At 40.8% G+C, this 17,686-nt stretch overlaps 2 protein-coding genes across 6 annotated transcripts in view; one reads left to right on the top strand and one right to left on the bottom strand.

The window, feature by feature from the left end:
* Positions 1-489: 489 nt before the first annotated feature.
* On the top strand, positions 490-6,757 carry LOC139562088 (zinc finger protein 518A). The gene is made up of 3 exons (XM_071379419.1): positions 490-834; positions 1,971-4,583; positions 4,798-6,757. The coding sequence occupies exons 2-3, from the start codon at positions 1,985-1,987 to the stop codon at positions 5,559-5,561; spliced, it is 3,363 nt and encodes a 1,120-aa protein (XP_071235520.1). The 5' UTR covers positions 490-834; positions 1,971-1,984; the 3' UTR covers positions 5,562-6,757.
* A 4,154-nt stretch (positions 6,758-10,911) lies between these two features.
* blnk (B cell linker) overlaps positions 10,912-17,686 on the bottom strand; it is a 29,805-nt gene continuing 23,030 nt past the window's right edge. For all 5 annotated transcript variants that reach the window (XM_071379421.1, XM_071379420.1, XM_071379423.1 and 2 more), the window contains 6 exons: positions 16,680-16,755; positions 16,422-16,453; positions 15,432-15,487; positions 15,155-15,238; positions 11,694-11,849; positions 10,912-11,586 (listed from right to left, as the gene is read on the bottom strand). In XM_071379421.1, the coding sequence (XP_071235522.1) occupies positions 11,470-11,586; positions 11,694-11,849; positions 15,155-15,238; positions 15,432-15,487; positions 16,422-16,453; positions 16,680-16,755 (521 nt within the window). In that variant the 3' untranslated portion in view covers positions 10,912-11,469. The remainder of the gene's footprint in view (positions 11,587-11,693; positions 11,850-15,154; positions 15,239-15,431; positions 15,488-16,421; positions 16,454-16,679; positions 16,756-17,686) is intronic.

Here is a 17,686-nt window from a genome sequence, read left to right on the forward strand (position 1 = left end):
CAGAACCTGAAATATAAGCTTATTTTACTCCATTGTCTGTAAACAATGAAATTGTAAACAAACACTGTATAGCCTCAAAACACGGTTAACACTATCATTTTGATATCCTGCATGATCTGTCCTTGCATCCATAGCTCTATCTATGAATTTGAGAGTGGTTACATTTCTCCAACCCCCCACAAAAGTGCCCACTTTGTTATTATTTGAAATGCAGATTGCCCCTTTAAGGTGGTCAAAAGGGAATTATGCAATTCCTTGTTTACTAACAAATATATTACCCAAAAATACTATCACATACAAGTGAACATTTACCGAGCATTAATGACCTCAAATTGTATTATTATTATTTTAATGGGTGCAATCTCCCATTTTTTTTTGCTTTGCATAATAATATTTTCAATGACAGCACAAAACACCAGGAAGAGATGGGCCATATCATCCTGTTCAGTGAACAGTAGGCTATTTGGAGAGACAAAGGAAGTGTAGCTTAATCTTGTTATGACTCCCTCGAACAGTAATAACACTGGTATAAACTAATGGGGGGCACGTGTCTCAAAGTTAAAGTTAAAAAAATACTATATCGACTCGCCATATAATAAAACACGCGTGGATAGTCGACTTCGGACGTATCTCTGTCATGTCGGCTAAAAGCGGTACATGAGCCATTATTCATCCGTTCTGGTACTCAGCTGAAGAGCTTTCCTGTGCGTAATCCCCGGATGAAGCTGTCATGGCTGCCATTCGCTGAGCTGTCAAGTCTACAAAAGAAAAAACCAAACGAAGTCTCGAATTATACATCGACGTAGTCCAATTGTATCGGAGCTTTACTCTGCGGTAAATATATTTCGGTTCACATACATTGATTATATTAACTTTTTGTCATGCATTTTTTCTTTCTACTTTCTCACATGAGCTGTTTATGTATATTTCATTCAAATCAATCAACTGGCACGTCAGCCAGCCGTCCAAAAGCTCATACTTCACAGTAAATGTTTTACCAGGCAGTGAGGCAAAGGTGATGATGAGTGATCGTCGAAACAATATATTAATTGCTTTAAAACAAATTAACGCGTTTGTTTGTAACATGTTAATGAAGCTTCTCAGTCAGTTTGTTTTGGTCAAGCCAAACAGCACAACAGAAATGGCTGACAGCTTTGGTCTAATGCAAAGTTAACAGTAACATTCCGTAATAACCTTTCTTTAGCGGCAAGCAATCAATTTAGCGTTGAATATTTTCTTCTATTGAGACCCATAGGTAACAGGTGGGCTTGTTTACCTGTTTAAAATGCAAGTTTGGTCAGATTTTGTGAATTGTAGCAAGTCCTTTGGTCAGTCACACTGAGAAACCTGCATGGCACATCATTTGAGTAAACAATAGCCTGAAGTCTCAAATGTAAATAGGCTACATTGAATCTGCAACAGGTGGATCAGGTTTATCCATGATGTGGGTTGTGAGATCATGCACTACACTGGCAATTAGTCACACAGGTAGGCTACAGAGCAGTTTTGAATTGAGAATATTGCTAGTTACTAGCCTTACAGTGAAGACTACTGCACTATAGATTTTTCATGTATTGTCTGTGGTAAGAACAAAGGCAAACACAACATCATTCTAGTTGATATACTTGATTACAGATCAGGATAATTTGATGACCATTTCAAACATGCATCCTAATATGTTATTTTCTCAGGTCTGGTCTCTATGTGGGCTGTAGACTGTAGATTCTGAGGGGACATTTGCCGTCTTTGACGGTTGCCAGTTTACAGACCAGGAGATTGTTGAGTTTGGTGAAAATGTTTTGTGCTGTGCTATTTAGTCATCTTCTTTCAAAAAGATGAAGCCAAGTTAAATCAATATTGTTGACTGTATATGTGAAAAGGTTTTTACAATGAGGTCACAGGTTCATTGTCTATAATGAATTGCTGGCTTGCAAATCAATTGTCGATTGTTTATTTTACATCTGTTACAGGGGCCTGAATTGACATGGATCCAGCACATGCTGAAGTAGATGTCCCTGCTGGAGGTAATATTAATGTTCTCGATGATGAGGACAAAAATTGGCACAAACGACTCCGTCTCAGGAAAGCTGCTGTTCAGCCCCCAACTATGCAAAGAGAAGATAAGCATGGGCCGAAGAAGATAGAGGACAAGGAGAAAAGCACAGAGCAGAGGTATTTGAAGAAGATACCCCTTAAAACACAAAAGAGTCAACATGTGACAAAGGTTTATGGAAATATACTTAGGTTTAGATGTTTTGAATGCAACGGCAGTACAGAATTCAGCCCTAATGACTTACTGAGGCACTTTCAGGAAACTCACCCAGGAAGCCAACCAATCTTTCCTTGTGACATGTGCAGTTTTATTACACAGGAATTCTCCCATCTTCAAGTTCACCAATTAGGTCACAGAGACACTTTTGTCAGCTGCAACATATGCAATGACAATGTCCAGCACACTCTCTTGCAGCTCACCACACATTTAAACACGCACCACAGCTTGAATGGCCACTACTCTTGCGAGAAGTGCAAGTTCTCCACAAGAGATGTAGGAGCATTTTTGGAGCATATGTATCTACATAACATGGTGCCGCAAGCAGGTGGCATGGCTGATCATTCAAATCCTGCTGACCAAGATTTGCAGAGACATTTCATGGCCAAAACAGCACAATTCCCCTTCAGTTGTCAGTTCTGTGACTATATAGCGCATCGAAAAGATATCATCACAAAGCACATGGCCACCATCCATGGTAAAGCGACTAGCCAAAAAAACAAGCTGAAAATGAAAGAGGTTGGTCCTAAAACAGTAGGTAATTCATCATCAAGACTGAAGCACGTGGTGACAAGGAGTACAGTGAGGGAAAATAACTGGATGTCACAAGGCTGTCTTTCTCTGTCGGGGGAAGGATTCCTGGATAAATATTGCAGACTGTCAAATCCAGAGAGGGCTTTGGAGGAGACCCAGCAATTTTTAGAGAAGTCTGTGCCTGCTGAAGCTCTTAAGACTGTACTTTCAAATGTACCCAAAGCCATCACTTCCTTTTCAAACTCTGACAACTGCATGATATCCAACCCTGGATTCCCAAACACAGGCAAGGACCTCACTGTCCTCATGCTCAAGAACAAGATTTCAGTTCCTCCGAATGGCACTACTGAAGCAATTGCTTTCAAAATGGTGGAAGGCAAAAAAGATTTGGTTCTCAAGGTTACACCATCAGCAAAGCAAGAGACCTCTGACACAACAAAGGCGTCATTGTGTGTCACTGAGCAGGAATCAGAGAATATTGCTTCTCAAACTAGTGCTGGGGACTCCAATGCAAATGGATGCCAATCAAATTCAAGTATCCCTCCAAAGACCAAGCCACCCAGTTGTCCAGGATCATTCTTGACACCAAATGATGTTGCCACTATTTCAACCCTAAACGAGCTAGTAAAATATGACCAAACTCAAGAAAATAGAGAGAACCAGGAAACAAGGGTTGGCCAAGTGCACAGAAATGATGCAGAACCCAACGATGTGAATCACTGTGAAGATACGGCAGAGGAAATCAAGATGTCGAAGTTGCCAAAGGAGAAAAGTAAAAAAGAGCAACAATCCTTTCCTGAAGCTCTGTGCTCTTCCAAGACTATGGGGGACAAAAAAAGGGTGAGAAAGAAAGTGGTCGGCCCTAAAACTGTGGAGAAGAAATCATCACCAACATTAAAGCTCCTCCTGAAGAAGAACCCAGTTAAGGAAATGCAGTGGATGCCACAAGGTGCTCTTCCCCTGTTGGGACGAGGTTTGCTGAATGATTACCACAGACTAGAGCACCCACAGAAAACTTTGGAGAAGACGCAGCAATTTCTTAAAAGAGCACTGTCAGCTGAAAATGGCAAAAAGAAACAGTCCAAATGTCCCAAGACTGACCAGAAACAGAACTCCAAAGTGGTCACTAGGTCATCAAAGTCAGGGGGAGGCCTAATTCCAAACCCTGGGCATTTCAGCCCCAGAGGTAACAACCTTAGTGCCCTCATGGTAAAAAATAAGATTTTAGTTCCTCCCAATTGCACTACAGAGGCCATGGGTTTAAAAATGGTGGATGGCAAAAAACATTTGGTTCTTAAGGTTATGCCATCAGCAATGCAAGAGACCTCTGACAAAACAAAGGCATCCTTACATTCCATTGAGACCAATGAAGACAACACCACATCTAAAACTTGCACTACGAGCCAGAACAGTTTAGTCGTTGTTGATAAAAGCCAGCCAAATTTGAAAATCGCTCCAAGCACCCCAACAAACAGTAGCCTAGAATATAATTTCGAAAATGCGGAGCTTCCAAACACTGATGTCAGTTCTGAAAACACAGAAGGGATGAACAATGGCATGAATTCTCATGTCCTGGATGGCCAAGATTGTCCAAGGGTAGGCTTACCTCATGTATCTAATGGAGCCAAATCAGCTGGAAATGATTTGGGCCAGATGACGGAGGAGAAGTTGGAGGCTGTGAACTATAACCAGCCTGACCAGGAAGGGCTTGGAACTACAGAAGCTCAGGTCATCATGATGTCTCCCTCCCCCATACTCCATTTCCTTACTTCCCCACAAGGTAATCAAAACTATCTTACTGAAATGTATAAAACCTGATTTGTTAAATGTATTTCCAAATATTTACTTCTCATTACCTGTCGTGCATGACTCTGTCCATGCCACTCTATGCTTTATTGATAGACAATAACTTGAGTCAACATTCTTGTAGCAGTTTTACTTCCCTTTTTTACTGGACTAATTGTGCTTTGTTCTCGTGTTGAATATTTCAACAGGTATAACAGACTTGTCAGAGAATCCGGTCGAAACTCCAGACATTTGTTTTCAGGACGTTCCTCCCAATACCATGCTAAGAGATGTAGGACAACAGGAGGGCTCTGACAGGATTTGCCTCTCACCACAGACAAATGAACAGACAGTTAAAGGAAAGAGGAAGAGCGAGCCGTCCACAGAAGACTCTCCCGAGCCCCTCTCAAAAGCCTTCAGGAAAGTTGTGGGAGAAGAAGAGGCCTCACCAGCAGCCGTGCATCACTGGGAGCCAGGCCCTCGAGATGTGGAGAGGACCCTGAAGCTATTGCCATTAAGTCCCACTCAACTCATTACACGTCCAAGAGGAGACCAGCCTGTTGTAGTGCTAAATCACCCAGACACAGACATTCCCGAGGTCACAAATATAATGAAAACAGTCCACAGGTACAAAGGAGAGGTCCAAAAAGTAGTGCTGTCTCGAAAAACATTGAAGGTCCTTGCAGCCATGGGTTGTGATATGTTTAGGGCAAATGCCCCGGCGATTGAGCGCGTGTGCCCTGAGAGCAGAGTGAAAGAGAGATTCATCTTGAAAATGAAGCTGAAAAAGATGAGCAGAAAGAAGTACAAAGTGGTGAACGCAATCCCGCGCAGCACTGAGCCTTTATTAAGATTTAGCTGCTGGTTTTGTGGCCGAGTCTTCAGTGATCAGGAGGTCTGGATTGGTCATGGCCAGCGCCATCTGATGGAATCTACTAGAGAGTGGGGGAAGCTGGAAAGTGAAAAGTCATAAATGTCACCTACACTGGATACAAAGTTGAGAAAGGTGCTCTTGTACAAAAGCAATGGACAGAAAAGATGCTAGATGGAAATGATCTTAATTTATTAGAGAAATATGTTGCTAATAAGGACTTAATAAGTGTCCAAAATCAATATAACTTAATGTGAGTTCTTCCAAAGTACAGGCCTCTAATAATAGGGCTCTAGTCATTTTTGCATTTTCCGTTGCTCAAATCGAAGTATTTAATTTGAAACCCACTTATGTTTCAGTGCTATCATTGTTTTAGATTGGATGCAATCTATTTGTCGTTTCAGTTATGTCTAGCCAAGATGCAATGCTATTTAAGTTGACCAAAGTACACTGTCATAAGGCATTTTTCACAGAACACTGTAATTAGGACACAAATTAGGCACACTCAGAAGCTCTAAACATGAAAATGTAATGTTATACGGGTATGCATAGTGTGTGTGCTAAGATGATTCATTTGGGAGGGGATGGCAGGTTTCCTTTGTTACTAGGCTATACCAACATTGTTTAAAAATATATTTTATGTTTATTTCTGATTTTGCAGATTGGCCATGAGTGAATGTGTTTGTTTTGTTTGTATGCACATAGTACTTACCAAAAATATGAATGGTTTCAAATCTAGTAATTTTGTTAAGTTAGTCTGAGCTAGTAGCAGGAGTAGTCCAAAGAATATACATTTTTATAATATTGTATAGGATGGCTGACTGATGCCATTTGTGCATATAATTGAAATTACAATCTGTTTTTTAATTGCACTATGAACTGACAGTGAATATTTCTTTCCATTACTTCACTTTATGAATCTTATGACAGTCTTGATATGCATGTTCTTGCATGTATCCTTATGTTCTGATGATCTCACAGTATCCATGGCAAGGGATACTTTTACAGTAGTTAGTCAGCCCAGGTCAAGGCCCAAATCACAAATACATGTAGCACATCTTTCTGAGCATACCCTTTCTTCTAGTCACCCATCATTTATTTCTTCAGATCAACAGAAAATAACTGGTTTGTAGTAGTATTGAGAAGTCGGAGAAAGAAGTACAATTCTGACCTAGAAAACATTTGTTTTTCACCAAGTGCCTGACATTTTCTGTTCCACGATGAATATGTATTTATCTTGACACACACCTGGTAGAATTATGTGTTGAACAGATCAATAAATACGAATAGTTTGAAAATATATGTGTGATTATTGAACATATACAGGTGTAGGATCTTAGTTTTTCTCGATTGATAAGACACTTTTAATTAAACTGGGGTCCACTTGATCTCCATCAACCTAATGAGCACAACAGTATTATTTGGTGTAAAACTGTGAGTCATTTCTCATTGCTTTCACACACAATGCAAATGCTAAGCACATTTTTGCAAAGCAGTAAACACAACTCTTTACAAAATACTCTAAAGTCAGTTGAGTAAATGATGACAAACAAAATTAAACATTTGGTCACAGCTGATACAAATTACTCACATGAATGTGAACCTGTGTGCAAAACATATTTGCTAAATTGTTCAATCAGCAATCAGGCCTTATTCATGACTAAAAGAGTCCACCTGTTTGAAAGAATTTATTGGGACGTTGTGCAATGATTGATTAATATAACTTTTCATTAGATGACAAGTTGTATGTTTTGATGTACAGTTGAAGTCGGAAGTTTACATACACCTCAGCCAAATACATTTCAACTCAGTTTCTCACAATTCCTGACATTTAATCAGAGTAAAGATTCCCTGTTTTAGGTCAGTTAGGATCACCACTTTATTTTAAGAATGTGAAATGTCAGAATAATAGTAGAGAGAATGATTTATTTCAGCTTTTGTTGTCTTTCATCACATTCCCAGTGGGTCAGAAGTTTACATACACTGAATTAGTATTTGGTAGCATTGCCTTTAAATTGTTTAACTTGGGTCAAACGTTTCGGGTAGCCTTCCACAAGCTTCCCACAATAAGTTGGGTGAATTTTGGCCCATTCCTCCTGACGAGCTGGTGTTACTGGGTCAGGTTTGTCGGCCTCCTTGCTCGTGCACACTTTTTCAGTTCAGTTCTGCCCACAATTTACTATAGGATTGAGGTCAGGGCTTTGTGATGGCCACTCCAATATTTTGACTTTGTTGTCCTTAAGCCATTTTGCCACAACTTTGGAAGTGTGCTTGGGGGTCATTTGGAAGACCCATTTGCAACCAAGCTGTAACTTCCTGACTGATGTCTTGCGATGTTACTTCAATATATCCACATAATTTTCCTCCTCATGATGCCATCTATTTTGTGAAGTGCACCAGTCCCTCCTGCAGCAAAGCACCCCCACAACATGATGCTGTCACCCCCATGCTTCACGGTTGGGATGGTGTTTTTTGGCTTGCAAGCCTCTCCCTTTTTCCTCCAAACGTAACGATGGTCATTATGGCCAAACAGTTCTATTTTTGTTTCATCAGACCAGAGGACATTTCTCCAAAAAGTATGATCTTTGTCCCTATGTGCAGTTGCAAACCGTAGTCTGGCTTTTTTTATGGCGGTTTTGGAGCAGTGGCTTCTTCCTTGCTGAGCGGCCTTTCAGGTTATGTCGAAATAGGACTCGTTTTACAGTGGATATAGATACTTTTGTACCTGTTTCCTCCAGCATCTTTACAAGGTCCTTTGCTGTTGTTCTGGGATTGATTTGCACTTTTCGCACCAAAGTACGTTCATCTCTAGGAGACAGAACGCGTCTCCTTCCTGAGCGGTATGACGGCTGTGTGGTCCCATGGTGTTTATACTTGCGTATTATTGTTTGTACAGATGAACATGGTACCTTCAGGCGTTTGGAAATTGCTCCCAAGGATGAACCAGACTTGTGGAGGTCTACAATTTATTTTCTGAGGTCTTGGCTGATTTCTTTTGATTTTCCCATGATGTCAAGCAAAGAGGCACTGCGTTTGAAGGTAGGCCTTGAAATACATCCACAAGTACACCTCCAATTGACTCAAATTATGTCAATTAGCCTATCAGAAGCTTCTAAAGCCATGACATAATTTTCTGGAATTTTCCAAGCTGTTTAAAGGCACAGTCAACTTAGTTGGAATTTTATGATCCATTGGAATTGTGATACAGTGAGTTATAAGTGAAATAATCTGTCTGAACAATTGTTGGAAAAATTACTTGTGTCATGCACAAAGTAGATGTCCTAACCGACTTGCCAAAACTATAGTTTGTTATTAACAAGAAATTTGTGGAGTCGAAAAATGAGTTTTAATGACTCCAACCTAAATGTATGTAAACTTCCGACTTCAACTGTAGGTAGTTGATTTTGTGTCATGTAGTTAATGTTTTGAGAGTTTTAATGCATTTTGCAAATTAAATGTGTCATTTTGGCAAAAGGGTTTGAGTTTGGGCCTGCGTGTTAATTCTTTTGAAAAAGTGAATTTTGTTTGAACAAATGTGCTCAAGCAATTGAGAAAATGTCATTTGACCTGTATTTTCGCAGCAAAATAATCCTGCAGCAACAGGATTTAAGCGTTTAGTCCATAATGTTGCTTGATTGGTAGTTAAGCTATTAGCTGGCCAAAATTAGACTACATGAAAAGTGCAATACTGTTAATACACTGTGTACAAAACATTAGGCATGGACTCTACAAGGTTGACTACAATGGTTGTCATAGTTGTGTCAAGTTGGCTGGATGTCCTTTGGGTGGTGGACCATTCCTGATACACACGGGAAACTGGTGAACATGAAAAACCCAGCAGCGTTGCAGTTCTTCACACATTCAAACTGGTGCGCCTGGCATCTACTTCCCTACCACGTTCAAAGGCACTTGAATCTTTTGTCTTTCCCATTCACCATCTGAATGGCACAAATACACAATCAATGTCTCAATTGTTTCAAGGCTTAAAAATGCTTATTTAACCTGTCTCCTTCCCTTCATCTACACTGATTGACGTGGATTTAACAGGTGACATAAGGGATCCTAGCTTTCACCTGGATACACCTGGTCAGTCTGTGTCATGGAATAAGCAGGGGTTTCTAATTTTTAGTAGAGTCAGTGTATAACCGTGTGTTAAAGTAGGTTTTCATTGAATTTATGTAAATCACAAAGTTGATCTGTTTTCAGTAAGGTTTTCTATCCTCATATACCATTCATACTTACTGTATATATACTACTACACTGAACAAAAATAAAAATGTAACATGTAAAGTGTTGGTCCAAAGTTTCATGAGCTGAAATAAAAGATCCCAGAAATGTTCCATACTCACAAAAGGTTATTTCTTAAAAATTTGGGGCAGAAATTTGTATATATCCCTGTTACTGAGCATTTCTCCTTTGCCAAGATAATCCATCCACCTGACAGGTGTGGCATATCAAGAAGCTGATTAAACAGAATGATCATTACACAGGTGCACCTTGTGCTGGGGACAATAAAAGGCCACTCTAGAATGTGCAGTTTTGTTACACAACACAGGAATGTCCACCAAAGTTGTTGCCAGACAATTTAATGTTAATTTCTCTACCATCAACCGCCTCCAACGTCATTTTAGACGTTGGGACCTCCACATTTGGCTTCTTAACCTGCAGGATCGTCTGAAACCAGGCACCCGGACAGCTGACGAAACTTTGTGTTTGCACAACCAAAGTATTTCTGCACAAACTGTCAGAAACAGTCTCAGGGAAGCTCATCTGCATGCTCGTCCTCCTCACCAGGGTCTTGTCCTGACTGCAGTTCGGCGTCGTAACCGACTTCAGTGGGCAAAGGCTTACCTTCGATGGCCACTGGCAACTGTGTTCTTCACAGATGAATCCCAGTTTCAACTGTAATGGGCAGATGGCAGACGGCAATTATGGCGGTGTGTGTGCGAGAGGTTCGCTGATGTCAACGTTGGGAACAGAGTGCCCCGTGGTGGCGGTGGGGTTATGGTATGGACAAGGAACACGTTTGCTTTTTATCGATAGCAATTTGAGTGCACAGAGATACCGTGACTAGATCCTGAGGCCCATTGTCGTGCCATTCATCGGTCACCATCGCCTCATGTTTCAGTATGATAATGCACAGCCCCATGTCACAAGGATCTGTACACAATTCCTGGAAGCTGAAAATGTCCCAGTTCTTCCATGGCCTGCATACTCATCAGACATGTCACCCATTGAGCATGTTTGGGATTCTCTGGATCGACGTGTATGACAGTGTGTTCCCGACAATATCCAGCAACTTCGCACAGCCATTGAAGAGGAGTGGGACAACATTCCACAGGCCATAATCAACAGTCTGATCAATTCCATGTGAAAGGCATGTGTCACACTGCATGAGGCAAATGATGGTCACACCAGATAGTGACTGGTTTTCGGATCCACACCCCTACCATTTTTAAGGTATCTGTAACCAACAGATGCATATCTTTATTCCCAGTCATGTGAAATCCACAAGTTAGGGCCTAATACATTCATTTCAATTGACAGATTTCCTTATATGAACTGTAACTCAGTAACATTTAAAAATTGTTGCATGTTGCCTTTATATTTTCGTCCAGTGTATATATACTACATTACATTCTATTCATAGCATTTCTATAATCTGTTATTCTTTAAGAATACATAATGGCACTGTCCAAGGGATCATGCTTGTTGGAAAAGACCCCATAGAATGCAAAATGTTCAACACAAGTTTGAATATTCACACACATCAACAATTTTACTGAGCTAACACAGTACATTAAGTACATGTCATGCTGGTCTTGCTTGGATAGCCATGGCTGGTGAATGTGACTAAACTAATCTAACTGTTGTTCACAAACCCTGAACAGATGCTCTGTTAGATCAGACTTGAGTGCAGCATCAAATTGCCTGTTGATTTGCACGCAGGTCTAACACTAGACACACTGATTTGGGATGGTCCATAGTACTAGTGAGGGTCTAGCGAGGCCTAAGGCTTCACAGCATAGCACAGTTTGGTGAAGTCCTTGGTGTTCCTCTGGCTGTCAATCAGTACCAGGGGGTTCCTCTGATGGTTCTCAATGATGTGGGAAACACTGGTGAAACGCTGAGGGAATACATTAAGAGGTGTTAGGCCTATAGGTTAGCAATCAGACCATCAATATTACATTCATATCAGAATATTGTTATAGAGCAAGATGAGACGCTGTCTACCTCCTCTCCTTTCTTCTCCCTTCCAAGAGTGTACTGCTGCGATGCTTGGATGTAGCGTACTGGGATGTTGTAGACTCTACTGTTGTAATACACCACTAAAGTGTATGGCTGATGTCTGTCTTGACCAGAGCTCTTCCTTATTAGAAATGCCCCATCCTGACATAGAGAAGACACACAATACAGTCAGCTGGAGCATCGGTCTCTTTTTAATCAAATCCCCATCATTTTAGTTTATGAAAAAATACAAGTATATTTTAAGACAGGGGTTCCCAAACGTTTTCATTCAGGCCCTCCTCCAGCATTGGGGAACATTCCGCGCCCACCCTGCGCGTGCATGTGTACCATGTCTATTTCTATGGGCACCAGCACTGTTCATGACACAAACTGTTCACACCTTTCTTGTTGGCGGAGAGAACATTTTGCTGGGATAAGGCTTATTTCCTGCAATTGTACACATTTTGTCATGGGGTGCAGAGAACATTTAGCAGTTTTAAAACTAATTTTGTTGCAATTCCATACATTTTGCCATTTTCAATGTTTATTTATCTACATCGATGGGGCCGCAGTGGAAAAGGTGAAAAGCGTCAAGTTCCTCGGTGTACACTTTGAAAAAAAGGTTCTATCTAGATCTTAAAATGGTTCTTCAGCTGTCCCCACAGGAGAGCCCTTTGAAGAATCCTTGTTTGTTCTAGGTAGAACCCTTTTGGTTCCAAGTAGAACTGTTTTGTGTTCCATATAGAACCCTATCCACAAAGGGTTTTACCTGGAACCAAAAAGGGTTCTCCTATGGGGACAGCCGAAGAAACCTTTTGGAACCCTTTTTTTCCACTGACAATCTGAAATGGTCCACCCACACAGACAGTGTGGTGAAGAAGGAACAACAGTGCCTTTTCAACCTCAGGAGGCTGGAGAAAGACCCTCACAAACCTTTACAGATGCACCATTGAGAGCATCCTGTCGGGCTGTATCAACGCCTGGTACGGCAACTGCACCGTCCGCAACCGCAGGGCTCTCCAGAGGGTGTTGTGGTTTGCCCAATGCATCACCGGGGGCACACTGTCTGCCCTCCAGGACAATGTGTCACAGGAAGGGGTGTCACAGGGTGTCACAGGAAGGAAGGCCAAGAAGATCATCAAGGACCTCAGCCACCCGACCCACGGCCTGTTCATCCCACTACCATCCAGAAGGCGAGGTCAGTACAGGTGCATCAAAGCTGGGACGAGAGACTGAAAAACAGCTTTCATCTCAAAGCCGTCAGACTGTTAAATAGTTACCACTAGCCGGCCTCCGCCCAGTACCCTTCCCACCCGTGCTTCACAGTTGGGATGGTGTTCTTCGGCTTGCAAGCCTCCCCCTTTTTCCTCCAAACATAAAGATGGTCATTATGGCCAAACAGTTCTATTTTTGTTTCATCAGACCAGAGGACATTTCTCCAAAAAGTACGATCTTTGACCCCATGTGCAGTTGCAAACCGTAGTCTGGCTTTTTTTTATGGCGGATTAGGAGTAATTACTTCTTCCTTGCTGAGAGGCCTTTCAGGTTATGTCGATATAGGACTCGTTTTACTGTGGATATAGATACTTTTGTACCTGTTTCCTCCAGCATCTTCACAAGGTCCTTTGCTGTTGTTCTGGGATTGATTTGCACTTTTCGCACCAAAGTACGTTCATCTCTAGGAGACAGAACGCGTCTCCTTCCAGAGCGGTATGACCGCTGCGTGGTCCAATGGTGTTTATACTTGCGTACTATTGTTTGTACAGATGAACGTGGTACCTTCAGGCGTTTGGAAATTGCTCCCAAGGATGAACCAGACTTGTGGAGGTCTACAATTTATTTTCTGAGGTCTTGGCTGATTTCTTTGGATTTTCCCATGATGTCAAGCAAAGAGGCACTGAGTTTGAAGGTAGGCCTTGAAATACATCCAAAGGTACACCTCCAATTGACTCAAATTTTGTCAATTAGCCTATCAGAAGCTTCTAAAGCCATGACATGATTTTCTGGAATTTTCCAAGCTGTTTAAAGGCACAGTCAACTTAGTGTATATAAACTTCTGACCCACTGGAATTGTGATACAGTGAATTATATGTGAAATATTCTGTCTGTAAACAATTTTTGGGAAAATTACTTGTGTCATGCACAAAGTATATGTCCTAACCGACTTGCCAAAACTATAGTTTGTTAACAAGAAATTTGTGGAGTGGTTGAAAAACGAGTTTGAATGACTCCAACCTAAATGTATGTAAACTTCACGACTTCAACTGTAGGTAGTTGATTTTGTGTCATGTATTTAATGTTTTGAGAGTTTTAATGCATTAAATGCATTAATGTAAACTTTCCACTTCAACTGTACAATGTATATATACAGTGCATTCAGTGCATTCCGACACCTTGACTTTTTCCACTTTATGTTACGTTATGGTAGAGTGGCCAGACAGAATGCACTCTTCAGTAAAAGGCACATGACAGCCCGCTTGGAATTTGCCAAAACGCACTTAAAGGACTCTCAGACCATGAGAAACAAGATTTTCTGGTCTGATGAAACCAAGATTGAACTCTTTGGCCTGAATGCCAAGCGTCACGTCTGGAGGAAACCTAGCACCATCCCTACGGTGAGGAATGGTGGTGGCAGCATCATGCTGTGGGGAAACTGCCCAAATGCAGGTGTGCCAAACTTGTAGCGTCATACGCAAGAAGACTCAAGGCTGTAATCACTGCCAAAGGTGCTTCAACAATGTACTGAGTAAAGGATCTGAATACTTATGTAAATGTGATATTTCAGTGTTTTATTTTTCATAAATTTGCAAAAATTCTTAAAAACGTATTTTTGATTTGTCATTATGGGGTATTGTGTGTAAATTAATGAGGATGTTGAATTTTTTTTAATCCATTTTAGAATAAGGATGTAACATAAGTCAAGGGGTCTGAATACTTTCCGAATGCACATATATACTCTGGACTCTTACATTCCTCATCTTACTATTTCTATATTTCTTAATTCCGTTATTTTACTTTTTAGATTTGTGTGTATTGTTAGATATATTACTGCACTGTTGGAGCTGGGACACAAGTGTTTTGCTACACCCGCAATAACATCTGCTAAATATGTGTACGCGACCAATAACGTTATATTTTATTTTGATATTTGAGTAACTCAAACACACAAAATCTAAAGGCTAAAAAACATAGCTAAAAACGTTAGGTGACATGGGCTCATTGATCTGGACATTTCTGACAAGTTATAAACATGCTTTGACTGACATGTCAAGAGTAAAACTACCCAGTTTCGAAAGTGCATCTTGTGCATTCTACTATTACAACTTTCAAGAGTAAGTTGAAAGCCGGACCGAGTTCCAAAAAGGGCACCCATGCCGACCCGTCCCACAGTTTGGGAACCACTGTCTTAAGACTATGTAATAATAAGAGTATGTTAATTTGTCCGTAATCATGTGAGTGTGACTCGCCTTATTTAAGCGAACCAAAGTATCCTCAGCTGTCTTACGGTCACAGGTGCTGGCATACCAGGGTTTCTTCAAGACATCTGCCCTCTAACAACAACAACAAAAATATAGCAACAAGAAAATGGGTTTAAAGTCAAGTCCATGTGGCTATTAAAATAAAATACAGCCTTTACAGTCTCCACAAACTTAATTGTGTATTCATCCATGCATCGTGTACCAGTATTCTGAGCTATGTTATATAGTATATAAAATGGTGAAATTCAGGTCAGGTCTTTATCACCTCTTCAGCATCCGTTAACTTGTTTTCAGCTGTGGGTACAGTTCCTCTGTCAGGTTCTGAGAATTAGAGAACAGTGAAGGGAAAAATGCAATAGTGAAATAATAATTGAATGTTGTATCGACACAGCAGAACCATTTACATAATACATACATTGTTTGCTATGTTGTTTCCAGTGGAGGCTGCTGAGAGGAGGACGGCCTATAGTAACGGCTGGAATGGAGTCAATAGAACGGTATCAACCACATGGAAACCATATGTTTGATACCATTCCATTAACTGCATTCCAGCCTTCCTCCTCTCAGTAGCCTCCACTGGTTGTTTCACTTTCAGTGTCAAAGTTATGGTCATCTTTGGTGTTTGGTATTTTATTAGGATCCCCATTATCTGTTGCAAAAGCAGCAGCTACTCTTCCTGGGGTCCACACAAAACATGAAACATAATACAGAATGACATAATACAGAACATCAATAGACAAGAACAGCTCAAAGACAGAATTACATAAATTTTTTGAAAAGGCACACGTAGCCTACATATCAATGCATACACACAAACTATCTAGGTCAAATAGCCGCGAGGTGTTTTTTGAAACCAGGTTTGCTGTTTATTTGAGCAATATGAGATGGAAGGAAGTTCTCTGCAATTAGGTCTCTATATAATACTGTACACTTTCTTGAATTTGTTCTGGATTTGGGGACTGTGAAAAGACATGGCATGTCTGGTGGGATAAGTGTGTGTGTCAGAGCTGTGTGTAAGTTGACTGTGTAAACAATTTGGGATTTTCAACACATTAATGTTTCTTATAAAAAGAAGAAGTGATGCAGTCAGTCTCTCCTCAACTCTTAGCCAAGAGAGACTGGCATGCATAGTATTTATATCAGCCCTCTGATTACAATTAAGAGAAAAACGTGCTGCTCTGTTCTGGTGCTGCAGAACCCTTAGCACCCCTACTTCCCGCGGATATGGACACAAGTCTCTCAGACCTGTACTTACTTTGAGAGGTAAACATCTGTGGCAGAGGAGTCCTGCAGTAGAGAAAACAAGAATATACTGTAATTTGCCAGGACACTGCGGTTTGAGTAAACATACAGTGCTGTGGTTACAAACAGCATTCCTTCATTCCAAGATAATTGATATTGGCCTTGTCCCTGGTCTGTTTGTGCTGTCTTGCAAACAGATCTGGGACCAGGCTGGAACAGAGATATGTGCGTGCAAAATAGTGAAATCTTATGAGGTCATGATGTTTCTTACTTGGTACGTTTGTATTCAGAGGGCTGGGGTGTGGTCGTGGGTTTTTGGGTACTGTGCCTCATGGCCAGTGCTGGGCCTGTCGAAAAGCAGACATAGCAAGAGTGTGTGTTACAGTAGCCCACTATTATGTAAGTGGAAGACTGCATAAAAGATTTACAACTTTACAACTTGTAATGGATTTTGGTAAATGCATTACATCTTTGAACATCCAATGAAAACAAATGAAGAACACCTTTTAAGCCCAAGTCCACTTTTTGTCCCATAGTCCAGAATGCCACACTAAATACATTTGCCAAGAAAGTTAATTTTGATGTGGAGAATCTGTTTAAGGGTAAAATTGATTCCAACAAAACACGACGTAATCTTTCTAAGACAGAGAGGGATGCAGTTGAATCATTGTCCAAAAATGAACGGATTGTAATTAAAAAAGCAGACAAAGGTGGTGCTACAGTAGTGTGGTGTAAAGACAAATATGTGACAGAAGCCTACCGTCATTTAGACAATGACGAATTCTACCAATCTCTTACCTTCAACCCTACAGAAGACCTAAAAACTGAATTGAAAGGGATCCTCACAGAAGCTAAGGGAAATGGTTACATTTCAGACAATGAGTTCAAATTTCTTTTCAATGGCAGTCCGCGTATGGCTTCTTTTTACCTTCTTCCAAAAATCCACAAAAATCTTGAAAACCCCCCAGGCAGACCAGTCATTAGTGGTAATGAAAGTCTGACAGAACCCATCTCTAAGTACATTGATTACTTTATTAAGCCTTTTCTGATGTCACTTCCAGCCTATCTTCAAGATACCACAGATGTGTTGAACAAAATTAAGGAATTGAAGAATATAGGTACAGCTTCCTTTTTAGTCACCATGGATGTGGAGTCTCTATACACCACCATTGAGCATCAACAAGGTTTGGCAGCGATGCACCATTTCTTGAGTACCCGGCCTGAAACTGAGATGCCTCCTACAGAATTCATTGTATCACTGACTGAATGGACTCTTAA

The sequence above is a fragment of the Salvelinus alpinus genome, chromosome 32, assembly GCF_045679555.1.
Source record: "Salvelinus alpinus chromosome 32, SLU_Salpinus.1, whole genome shotgun sequence".
NCBI lineage: Eukaryota > Metazoa > Chordata > Actinopteri > Salmoniformes > Salmonidae > Salvelinus > Salvelinus alpinus.